This window comes from Saccopteryx leptura, chromosome 5 (genome assembly GCF_036850995.1).
Source record: "Saccopteryx leptura isolate mSacLep1 chromosome 5, mSacLep1_pri_phased_curated, whole genome shotgun sequence".
Lineage (NCBI taxonomy): Eukaryota > Metazoa > Chordata > Mammalia > Chiroptera > Emballonuridae > Saccopteryx > Saccopteryx leptura.
In genome coordinates this window covers 96,715,034-96,727,366 of record NC_089507.1, presented here as the reverse complement: position 1 = coordinate 96,727,366, position 12,333 = coordinate 96,715,034, and the positions used below count along the sequence as shown (strand labels likewise).

The following is a 12,333-nucleotide window of genomic DNA, read 5'->3' as shown; positions in this document are numbered from 1 at the left end:
TTGCTAAGTTTGGCAGAATAAATATTTATAAAACAACTTACTATAGTTAAATCTATCTTTTTATTTATACTTTGGTTGCTCCGCTACCGCCCACCATGAAAGCTGGAACGCCCACTAGTGGGCGGTAGGGACCAGGTTGACTACCACTGCTTTGAAGGATAAAAGTTTTTGATAAGCGAACCAGGCATGTCTGCAATTTGCTCTGGAAAAACATACCTTTTGGCTCTGTGGTAGTTTTTTAATTTAATCAGGAGATAAATAGGAGCCACATACATTAAAAAACCTTCAAACACTGTCATCTCAATTCTGTCCAGTTTGCCTGCCCTCCTGTCTAGCATTTCCTTTCCTGAATGGTAAGGAACTGTACCCCTAGTAAAACAAAGTGTGATGCAAGCTCTGGGCTGATGGGCAGCCAGGAAGCTGTAAGCATGGGGTGGGGCTGGAGGTGGGGGATGCCTTTAAGAAGAATATCGTTCTCTAGTAAAGCTTCTAATATTTGAGGACAAGTAAAAGACATGCCATCTTATAAGTTTTATTTCACATACCAGCCCTATATTTGGTTGGCACGACTAATTTGACATATTTTGGCCTCCATTAGAGCCTATGGTTGCAGTCCATAGATTTCTCCAACTCTGCTGGTACATATATTAGAAAGGTTAGGTGGCAGGCCCTAGGCATGAGTTTGATGCAGTAGATGTGTCAGAGCTAATCCATGGCAGGAAAAGAAGTGGTCATTTGGCTCCTGCCTGGGAGGTAGGTTAAGTTGATTGGATAGGACAGTGGTCAGCAAACTCATTAGTCAACAGAGCCAAACATCAACAGTACAACGATTGAAATTTCTTTTGAGAGTCAAATTTTTTAAACTTACACTATATAAGTCGGTACATTCCTTCTCGAGGTAGCGCCCACACGTGGTATTTTGTGGAAGAGCCACACTCAAGGGGCCAAAGAGCCGCATGTGGCTTGTGAGTCACATTTTGCCAACCAGGGGGATAGGAGGTTTGCATTGGGTTTCCAGCAGGTTTATTGGGAACCATAGTGATGGAAGGGTAGAATGTGTGGAAGGTTGTGCTCAGAAAGCAGGAATCAAGTTCAGAATTTTGAGGCTATGGCTGTGGAGCACATGAGGGAAAGTTGGGGGGTCCATCAACTGTGTGGCTATGAGGGACATGAGCTGGGCCTCACCATGTGGGGGTGTCATCTGAGGCTTTTGTTACCACTGATGGGTATAAGAAGGGTGGTGATTGAAAAGAGTGAGCCTGAGACAAGGAGCGTTGACTCAGCTGGAGGGTGGGTGCCTGTTACCCACTAGGATATAAAGATGTATGTCCATGAAAGAGCAGGCTGGAAAAGGTAGATGAGTCAAACAGGTGATTATTGCAAAAATGGGACACAGAATTCTGTGAAACTTATAATTAGGGGTTTACCAAGTATTGTGTCATTAAGTGAAGCGTATCAGAAGGGCTGGAAGGGAAGGAGGCTGCATGAGTGGCATGTGCAGAGGCGCCTGGGGTGGTGGGGTGGTGAGTGTTTCTGAGTTAAGGCATGGCTGAGGTGGGGACTGGGTAGATGAGGTTGGTAAGCTCTATCTGTACAGGTTATTGAATGTATCTTAAGGTATGTGGACTGTATCTGTGGCATGTGAGGAGGACAGATGGGGAGAGAAAGGAGTCGGGAGAAGTAAGTCCTCATTGGCAGAGCTCCTCAAGTCTAGAACCATTCAGTGCAAGACAGTAGCAGACAAGTGCTAACATGCAACATTGTCTCGAGTAAATCCTAATGGTATGAAAATGTACTACTTTTTTGAAGTAGTTACTGCATTTGTAGCCAAATTGTTAGTATCACTTGTTAGTAAAAGGAAAGAGAGTTCTTACTCTCTTGTGTTGAATAATTTCTCCAAAGGAGGCCACTGCCATGCTTGTGCTGTTTAGTTCTTGGTTAGGTTGCTTTTCCAATTTCTCTAATCACACATATCCCTGTCCAGGCCATTTGGGACTGTCCCCTGTCTGGAGTCTGAGGCTCTTTGCTTGCTCTAAAATGACTGCATTTTGAGCAGAAGTGAAGAGGGTCCTATTCATTCTCAGCAAGTTATGTTCAATTATTGTGTTAGCAACAAATTTATTTTTAAACTGTTGAGCAAAATTTCCTCGACTCTCCGAGTTCCACATGTAAAAGTGCATACATGAAATGGTTCATCTTGATGGGTCTTCCCATGAACAACAGTCATCTAAGTCTAGTTCTGGAGTGATTGATATATTTCTAAGTAGTCTGACTCTTTTAGATTGTGGAATTTCTTATTAATACATTGGGGATTCTAACAAGGTTTCAGGTACATGTCTCCCCCAGCATTTTGAGGAATTCCATTAAGTCATTGGGAATAAGGAGGAATTGCTGACTTGTTACCATTCTGGGATAGTGCTATACAGTCCATTAGGCTGAATGCTTGGATTCTTCAGACAAGCATGGTGGGGGTCTTGCAGGCACTTTCTTCTTGTCAGTTTCCCTGTGTGGGAATCAGCTTCTTCAAGGTCTTAGCCCCAGCCTGACTTTTGCCCGTTAGCAATAATCTTACACAGTGTTCTTCCTAAACCCACGAATATGTTAAATATAAAATGGAACATAGCCTCTTTGACAGACACATCAAGAAATGACTTGGTGCCCTGGCCAGTGGCTCAGCGGTAGAGCATCAGCCCAATGTGTGGAAGTCCCAGGTTCAATTCATGGCCAGTGCACACAGGAGAAGCGCCCATCTGCTTCTCCACCCTCCCCCTCTCCTTCCTCTCTGTCTCTCTCTTCCCCTCCCGCAACCAAGGCTCCATGGGAACAAAGTTGGCTGGGGCACTGATGATGGCTCCATGGCCTCCGCCTCAGGCACTAGAATGACTCCAGTGGCAATGGAGGAGCAATGTCCCAGATTAGCAGAGCATCGCCTCCTGGTGGGCACGCCTGGTGGATCCCGGTCAAGTGCATGCGGGAGTCTGTCTGCCTCCATGCTTCTAACTTCAGAAAAATACAAAAAAAAAGTGACTTGGGGTAGTGTTAACCAACTTGAAGTCAGGTTATGGCTTGTTGACTTGTTTGTTTTTAATGAATTCTAGGTAACTCCATTTCCAAATACTGGATTTATAAATGGTTTTACGTCTCCAACCTTCAAACCCACAGCATCTCCTCTGTCTTCACTGAGACAGTACCCTCCGAGAAGCAGGCAAGTTCCCTGAGTGACAAAATGCTGTTTTATCGCGGTTTGTAGTAAGAGGTCACTGCCACATTGTATGCTTTAAAAGCAAAGCAAAACAAAATGTGTAAAATGTTGCTTGTTCTCATCATGTGCATGAGTCCCATTTACTAAGTAAAGAGCTTTTCCTGACCATCGCTGATGATAGAGTTGACCACTAGTAATGTTCACCTGAGGTAAAACTACTTGAAGCATAGAATTGCCCAAAGTGCTACTGGGATGCCTACACACGGGGCTATTCTCAAACAAAGTCTTCCGGGGCAGCTTGCAGCTGTGCGTGCCTGCTTTTCATTTGAACATTGATACTGCAATTACAGATTCGCACTGTCAGCACTATCAAACATATCATGCATTAACTGTTCTTATCATTTTTTAAAATTTTTTTCTAAATAGAGAGCACATTTTACCTTAGACATTCTTGTGTGAGCATGCTCATTTTGTCATGCTGTGATCATTCATAACTGAGCCTTTACAAACATTTCATTTGCAGGAATCCTAGTAAATCCCATCTGCGCCACGCCATTCCTAGTACAGAGAGAGGACCTGGGCTATTAGAAAGCCCATCGATATTTAACTTGACTGCGGATCGATTAATTAACGGTGTGCGAAGCCCACAAACAAGGCAGACAGGCCAACCTAGAACCCGCATACAGAACCCTCCAGCTTATGCCAAGAGAGATGCTGGGACCGGGCGGGTGGAGCAGAGCAGTCTTGAATCCTCTCCTGGCTTAGGTAGAGGCAGGTGAGTTACTCAGAACTGTTGTTGGTTGGGTACTATGTACTTATAAACTATTAATATTTTCAAATCCCATTAATTGAGATTTTTCAAAAAAAATCATTTTCATATACATCACAGAAAATCAATTGAAGGCTGTAACCATCAAGGACTTTATATAGTTACTCAGAGGTGTTACTTTAGAGCAGAAACTTAACTGGTTTCATCTTTGTTTAATATAGACTATGGATGGAATGGAACCATGTTAGGTCACAGTCATTATATGTGGAGATACTTGAGCAGGATAGATACCAGACTCTAGCAGAGGTCCCCAAACTTTTTACACAGGGAGCCAGTTCACTGACCCTCAGACCATTAGAGGGCCGCCACATACAGTGCTCCTCTCACTGACCACCAATGAAAAAGGTGCCCCTTCCGGAAGTGCGGCGGGGGCCGGATAAACGGCCTCAGGGGGCTGCATGTGGCCCGCGGGCCATAGTTTGGGGATGCCTGCTCTACAGTCTGTGAGCCTCTGGTGTCCTCCCATTTCTGCCTGTACAGAGGGCCTGCGTCTTCTGTTCCCAGCCTTCTTCCTATTCCAGCCAGCAGGGTCACAGAAGACAGATAATGAGTTGTGCAGCCAGGCAAACAGGAGTTTAAATTCCATTGGTACTAAATTTATTTATAACTGATCTTAGCCAAAAGGCCAGTGATACTAAACTTACTTACGAACAAAAGCTGTTAGCCTGTTGGTCACATTTAGGGTGAATTTTCATCCCTGGGTGTTCAGTCTAGTAACGTTGGTCCCGCAATGTCTGTGGTCATGACTTGGGTGGGTCGTCACCACGTCCTAACAGGTTTCCAGGTCTCTTTTCACCCTTTCCTTTGATGTAGCTTGCTGCTGCTTGCTATCTTGCCTTCTGCCACTTACACCCCACTAGAGAGGTGAGATTAAAAAGGTGGAAGTGAGTCTGGATGTGTGTTCAGTCCCTGCTCTTCTGCCTGTGGTTGACAGATTGAAGTTGGCTTTGTCCAGTTCGTTCATTCAACCTGGTTGTCAGGAAGGAAATCCCCTCTGACAGATAACTAACCTGCCTAAGCTTTTTTTTTTTTTTTTAAACTAGGTGAACATATTTCTAAGTGTTTCATGCAGTGTGTACAGCATAGTGTGTGACGTGCCGATACTCCAGTAATGTTGGGTTTTTGCCACCAGGAAGACAGGTGTCCAGGTCCTCCCCTCACTTCTCTGTCTCCCTCTAGCTCTTCCTGTTGGGAAAAGCTCCACAAGAAGTGTCCTGGCAATGGAAAGACAGGGCCTGAGGAACACCTGTCCAGTGTCTCATGGGTAACGGGTCTACATGAAGCTGAGAAGTATCACTGGTTGACCAGTGCTGCCCACCTCTGGCCGAATGAATACATATAAACTTCCCACAGCACTTGAACTTCCCAACTACAGTTTGCCCAACAAACTGAGACTCCCACATACAAATAGTCTGTACCCTGAGGCCTGAGACCACCATTCGCAAAACATCAGGAGAGAAGAGTCGAGCTGACATGCAGCAGTGTCATGGTGCACAAGGAAAAGCCAGACGGGAAGTCCTGGTTGATACTGATAGGTGGTACCTTCCCTCTTCCTCACATTTCCTTTATCTCCAAACAAGACATCAGGTACTCAAGACTCTTCAGCTGGAGGCTGATCCTGTAGGACCTGAGCCACAGTGTCTGTGACCCCCACCAGAACTTACCTTTTTCTAGTTTATGTTTTCCATTAACTTTGTCCATTGGGCATAAGGAGCAGTATGAGGCACCCCGGGGAATCCCATTGAACCACACATAGTTTTCCAACTTCCTCTGTAGCAGCAGCCTACAGAGCAGTCACCTAATCAGGAGGAACCCCAGGTTGAGCAAATGCCATCTCACTTATGTCACCTGGTAAGAGCATTGCTCTGGGACCAAAACATCCAAACCCCCAGAATTAAAAGTGCTGGTAGAATATTGGGTATTCTCTGTGGTGCCTGGACCTATGTGATGTCATGGCCCGAGCTCTGGGTATGTGCAAAGCATATGCTGCATCTCCTGAGTTAGAATCATCCTTTGAGGGTGCTGCTGGCCCCTAGCCTTGAAACTGTGTCTTCAATTAGCTAGTCTGCTCCCCAGGGTGGGGCACACACCATTTTTGCTACTGTGGGATGGGCCTCTGCAGAAGTGCTGCCTCCAGGATAGGGCAGGGCTGACACCACTAAGGTGGAGATAAACAGGCTAACCTTGGCACTGGGGGCCCAAGTGTGACTGCTGTTCACCTGAGGTGACCAGGAAGAGCCTGGCTGGTTGCTGCCTCTTTTTCTCCTGTCTGGGGTCTCTCCTAAAGTGGATGACTTCCAACACAGATGCCTTCCCACTGTTCCTTCCATAAGACTCCCATGGTCTTCTGTCAACATACTTCGAGTGCTGGTCTTTGTGGGTCTCTTATCCAGCCATATTCTTAGCTCCCCTGCTCAAGAACCAGTGCATATCTGTACTTTCAACCATTTCAGCATCCACAGTGGATAAAAAAATATGTTGCTTGGAGTTCACTCCTCTGGAATGATTGCCCTGTGCACCCTAGCTTTCAGGGGTGCTCCTAGTTAGGGTGAGTTCTGAGGCAGTCCGACACTTCACAGCCATCAGTAATCCAGGTCTGGCGCGCGCGCGCGCGCGCGCACACACACACACACACACACACACACACACACCACCCCCTTCCTTGTGCTGAAAGGGACTCTCCACAAGGCTGTCGGTGTAGATCAAGAGCAACAGGGTGGTGCACAGGACTGGAGCCCTAGCTCTGATGTGTTGCTTCTGCTGCTGGTGGGTGCTGATGTTTATACCCATCATGTGGCTTAGTGTCCTGTTCATGATTGATGACTTAGGTCTGTGGTCACTGATGTCTGCAGACAGGCATTTAGGCTCTACTAGAAGCCAGTAACTACTGGAATTGATTCTGCAGCAGGGTGTGTGGCTTTGCTCCAAAGTCCTAGAGGTTTACCCTGTACTGCTGCTTCTGGAAGGGCGAATCAGAGGCTCCACGCATGTCCTAATGGACACAGTTGAGGGCTCTAAGCTCATTGTTCTAATTAGGCTGTTTTGGGCAAGGCTGCTTGTAGATATTCTGTAAAATAAAGGAGTTAGTCAAGACTATTTCTAAACTCCTTTGCAGCTTATATAATAGAAGGCCCCCAGGTAGTTTTTGCATTTATGTGAAATTACAAAGGTTTAAGTAAATAGAAATAAAATTATAAACTGTAACAATGTGAACTGTTAGGCCACGTAGTGCATCAAGGGCAGTGAAAGTGTCTTAGTATCCTCAAGGCCTGCTGTGGTCACTGCTTAAGCGCTGCAGTGCGTGACCCAGCTCTGCTGCCTGTGCGGTCTGGGTCTGAGTTGTAGGCTTCCGGAATGCTGTGTATGCAGCCGGCAGCTGGGTAGAGACAGTGCTTGAGGTTTAGAAATGCTTGTGTGTTTAGTGGTGAAGGGTAGGCCACTGACTAGGCAGTCTGAGGACGGCAACAAGAGCAGACCAGGATGTTGGATTTTGACAATCCAAGACATTTCATCAACATTCTTTAACAATTCACCTGTGTAGTTCACTGTCAGATTTTACACATCCTGTCATTCCGACTTAGGGATGTTCAAGTATTGATATCATAGTAGTAATCTAAATAGGCACTAGGGATATTCATTCTCTCAGTATTTTTATTTACTATGTCTAGACATCTATTTTAGTCCTTTTGTTTATGCTTATACTTCTTTTTGGGGGGGAGGCGGAGGGGCAGGGAGAGAGAGAGACGGAAACATCGAGCTGCTCCTGTATGTGCCCTTACCTGGGGAATCAAACCAGCAACCTCTGCACAATGGAGTGATGTTACAACCAACCTAATTATGTGGCCAGGGCTTAATTATTATTTTTTTAGAGACAGAGAGAGAAGGGAGTGAGAGGGGAGGGTTAAGGGAAGCATTCATTTGTTCCACTCAGCTATACATTCATTGGTTGCTTCCCATTTGTGCCCTGACTGGGGACTGATCCCACAACCTTGTTTTGGGATGACGCTTTTAACCAACTGAGCTAACTGGCCAGGCCAGTTTTATTTATACTTTTTGAGGTTGGATTTAAAATAAAAAGTCATTGTAAAAGATTGCAGAGTCATAAGGTTGAATATGTGTGCTCTTATAATGTGTCCAATGAAAAACGTTCCAAGTGAGGGGGAAAATTAACAAGTCTTTTGCTTTCCTCTCTAGGAAAAATTCTTTTGGTTACCGGAAAAAAAGGGAGGAGAAGTTTACAGTGAGTACATCAAGCTTGTGTCATTTTTGCAAGACATTTAAATCTATATATTTTATATTAAGCAAACAGGTATAATTATAATTAAATGAATAAAGGTTAGGACATAATAAGGAGCATTTCAAAAGAGGGTTTCTTTTAGTGTAATATCCATTAAGTGATGGCTGATATTTTTGATGCTCTGATGGGGAGAAGGTGCTGGCTAGTTTTCTAGTTACTAGATGGTACACATGTGTGCATGTGTTGTGCAGTAGTTACAGCCAGGAATATACTATGCACTCAGTCAATCTATAGGCGTCCACATGAGTCCTTGCTGTGTGGGTAACCATGTAGTATAATTTAAAATAACTGGACTTACTGGGTTTGGCAAACAGAATAAGCTTCTCTCATGTAGGAGATACTTCATCGGTCTTTTTCCTTCAAAACATTGTGCCCACTGTGCAGAAAGTATTGTTGCCTTTACGTGGGCACATGAGGTACGGTCCTGTCTTCTTGTATGATGACAGTTTAGCTTGTGCATAGTGGTATTCTGAGCTTTCATGAGCACTGACAGCAGTGTATTTCCACACAAAATGGTGAACATCCTGGCAGTACGCGGGAAGATGGGAAGGGAGGGAGGATGTTTCCTGGACTTGAAAGTGTAGAATTAACTCTACATTTGGAAGACTAGCAAAGCTGAGAATATACCCTGAGCCATCAGAGTGTGTGCTTTCTCATTACAGAAGATATATTTTCTTTGGACCTTGGAAAGTACAAATTAGTCATAACACCCATAATTCTACATTATTGGCTGGTGTAGTCTAGTTTTTGGTGAACTCTTTGGCAAGGCAATTTATATTGCCTGATTCCAGTTGGAATGAACAATTCTTACAACATTTGGACTAACAAGGCTACCATCTGAATCTCTTCAGAGCCCCATTATCTTACATTGAGTACTCATTACATCACCCAAAAATGTGAATTTTTCTCTCATTGCCATCTGTTTCATTTTGTTTCATATTCCTGATTGATTTGTTAACACCTAGGAACCACTTAGAAGCCCAGGCACAGGCACATGACACAGTTATACTTATTCAAGAGTGCACCTGGTGTTGGAGTGTGGGACATTCTGATGACTTCAGAAACCTAGAAACATAACAATGTGCGTTGGCCTAACCAAGCCTATAGGACTGGGGCAGCATTTGTACCTAATCTGAAGGTTCTGTCATTTTGTAACTCCTGTGTCTGGGCAGTTGCTTGCCTCTTTTTTCCTTAAAAATCAAGATTTAGTAAATTTTTTCAAAGTCTTTCTGCTTTGAAATGCTTATCTTCTAAAAATATGCAGATGTTTAAAACTTCTGAAAATTGCTTTGAGATCATGGTGTCTATGCATAACTTGCAGGGTTGCTGAGTTAAAGAAACTGCCACAGCTGCAGTAAGTGTGAGCTTTGCTGCAAGGGCTCGTGACTGAGCAGAGTGAGTCTTGACTCCTCGTCTGCCCCGTAGTGGAGAGAAGGGCTATGGCAGTCTGCCTAGAGGAGGCATGAGATTGCTGCCACCTCGGGTCCATGTCACCCTTAACCTACTCTCACTTGAGTTCTAACAGATTTTTCTCTAGATTCTACTTCTGGAAGGAATAATCTTCCTGTTGGTATAAGTTTCTGGGAAGTATCAGCCCTTCCAAGTTAAGTGAGCCCCATGAGAGCATTGCATCCATTCAAAGTGGCTAACATTCAACAAAAATATCACCTAAATAGAAACTCATTTCCCCTTTCTTCTGTTCCTTGGCTCTTTCAGCCAAGGACCTGGATACCTACAAAACTACTAGCTTATTAAAAGGAGAAGTTGTTTATAGTTTTTCAGTAGAGTTATATCAGTCTTTCTCCTGAGATCTTGGGCTTAGGATTTACACTTGTATATTACTCTACTGAGTTTACTTTCTTGAAGTCTGGGAATATGATAATCTCTTATCTAACACTGTGTTTTTACATAGTTATTTAAAAAGATAACGTGTTTCTGTAAGTTAATATCTCCCTTATGGCTCAGATAATGCACTATTCTGTAATAACACAAAACTTGTCTGGAGATGAGTAGGTTAATGTTTAGACTCAGGCTACTCTGATTTTTGACAGCGGGGTTCAGTTCTACAGAGTGTCTTCCTTGTGTGTAGCTATCACCTTGCTGCTTACCTTTGTCCTGCCTGGTCTGTGTTGGCCGACTGTACCAGGAACCAGAGCCTCTTTGTCAGAGAAGCAGCTCCGCACAGCATGTGCAGTCATGCTCAGCAGCGTTGAGGGCTCAGCTTTATAGCTCTGCTCTTGATAGTGGAAGTTACCTACTAAGTGATCTTTGATTAAGTGATGAACTGCTGTTGTGGTCAGATTATCTATTGGTGTTTTTCAGACATGTGGAAATTAGAAGATTAGAGACTGGATGATTGATTTACTCTTCTGCTGTGTTTCTTAGAACTGTACTGTGTACGCTGTGCGACTTTGATATTGTTCTCTTTCAGAGGAGTCAGACCCAATCTCCAACGCCACCAAAACCTCCATCCCCAAGCTTTGAATTGGGACTGTCTAACTTTCCCCCGCTGCCTGGGGCAGCAGGCCACTTGAAGACTGAGGACTTGTTTGAAAACAGGCTATCTAGCTTGCTACTAGGATCAAAAGAAAGGGTAAGATATATATCATGAGCCTAATGGTTGCTAACGTTTACTGAGAACTGATTTCCTGCCAGGCACTGGGCTGAGCTCTGTACACACACAGTTTTTTTCTCACAGGCAGAGGAGGTTCAGAGAGGGTAAATGATTTTGGACAGGCCACACAGATTTTGAGTGATAGGGTCAGAGTTGAACCCAGGACTAAAACCTCTTAGTTCTCAGTCTGCCAAGGTCAAAGGAAGTAACCTGTGCTGTGGTGTACAGTATAGATACTTTCTCTCACCCAGAAACTCAGATTACATTTTTGTTGTTGCTATTCAAGGCCTGCCTTTATTTTATGAGTCAGCAGAATGAAACAGAAAAACCTGAATTATACCACAAGTAATGTAATTCTTAGTAAAACTACATGAATAACAAGAAGTCCAAAATAACTTTAACACTACTGGCTTTTGGTGAGCTTGGTAGGTTCCAGACTAGTTGATTATCACTCTTCTGTTTGGTTACGATCCCAGGAATCGGCTCACTCGCTGGGGTTGTCAAACTTTTTATAAAAACCGCCCATTTTTGCAGTGCTGGTCAACCTGGTCCCTACCGTGCAACCAAACAGCGCCGCGATTGGCCCATCATGAAAGCTGGAACGCCCACTAGTGGGCGGTAGGGACCAGGTCTACCAGCACTGCAGAAGTGGGAGGTTTTTATAAAAAGTTTGACGACCCCTGTGGGGGTCTGCTGTAGTCAGCGAGGCACAGAGAGAATGGTGCTGCTGCCAGGAGTAATCCTGTATGTGTTTTTCCAATGAAAACCCACTCTTTATCACTCCTCGATGTCAGGAATCAGAACCCCCTGGCTTCTGGATTGGGGAAGGCTGCATCCAGACTGTCTACTCTCAGGGTCACGATGAAGCCCCTCAGTTACCAAGCCAGGGCTTACATGGCATTTATAGGCAGTTTTTAGTCCTTTTCATGCTGGTATGTGGTTACTGCTTTTGTTTTAGCTTTTGAGATTAAAATACAGTCATGTATTAAACTTGGCACATTTTATGCATTATTCTAAACTTTTAAACAGCAATTTCTGAGGTCTGAGTGCCTCATAGAACAAATACGTTTTAAAGATAAATTCTAGTTTTCAGACTGACTTTACCACCTTCACCTCCTCCCCCCCAGGAGTGCGCAGAGCAAGCTGGCCCCCACCCATTTCAGAAATATCAACTACTATTTCTTACATTTTTCAAAATATATATTTTATTTATTGATTTTACAGAGAAAGAAGAGGGAATAGGGGGAGTGAGAAATGTCAACACATAGTTGCTTCACTTTAGTTGTTCATTGATTGCTTGTCGTATGTGCCTTGACTGGGCAAGCCCAGTGTTTCCGAGATCAGACAAGATCGGGCGCATTCAGGGTGGTATGGCCATAGACAAGCCCAGG

At 44.2% G+C, this 12,333-nt stretch overlaps 1 protein-coding gene across 7 annotated transcripts in view; it reads left to right on the top strand.

Moving 5' to 3' along the window:
- The window catches only part of LARP4B (La ribonucleoprotein 4B), a 400,705-nt gene that overhangs the window by 380,740 nt on the left and 7,632 nt on the right, over positions 1–12,333 (top strand). For 5 of the 7 annotated variants that reach the window (XM_066385230.1, XM_066385228.1, XM_066385229.1 and 2 more), the window contains 4 exons: positions 3,099–3,205; positions 3,726–3,977; positions 8,226–8,271; positions 10,760–10,921. In XM_066385230.1, the coding sequence (XP_066241327.1) occupies positions 3,099–3,205; positions 3,726–3,977; positions 8,226–8,271; positions 10,760–10,921 (567 nt within the window). The remainder of the gene's footprint in view (positions 1–3,098; positions 3,206–3,725; positions 3,978–8,225; positions 8,272–10,759; positions 10,922–12,333) is intronic. The other 2 variants (XM_066385232.1, XM_066385226.1) reach the window with 1 other exon arrangement.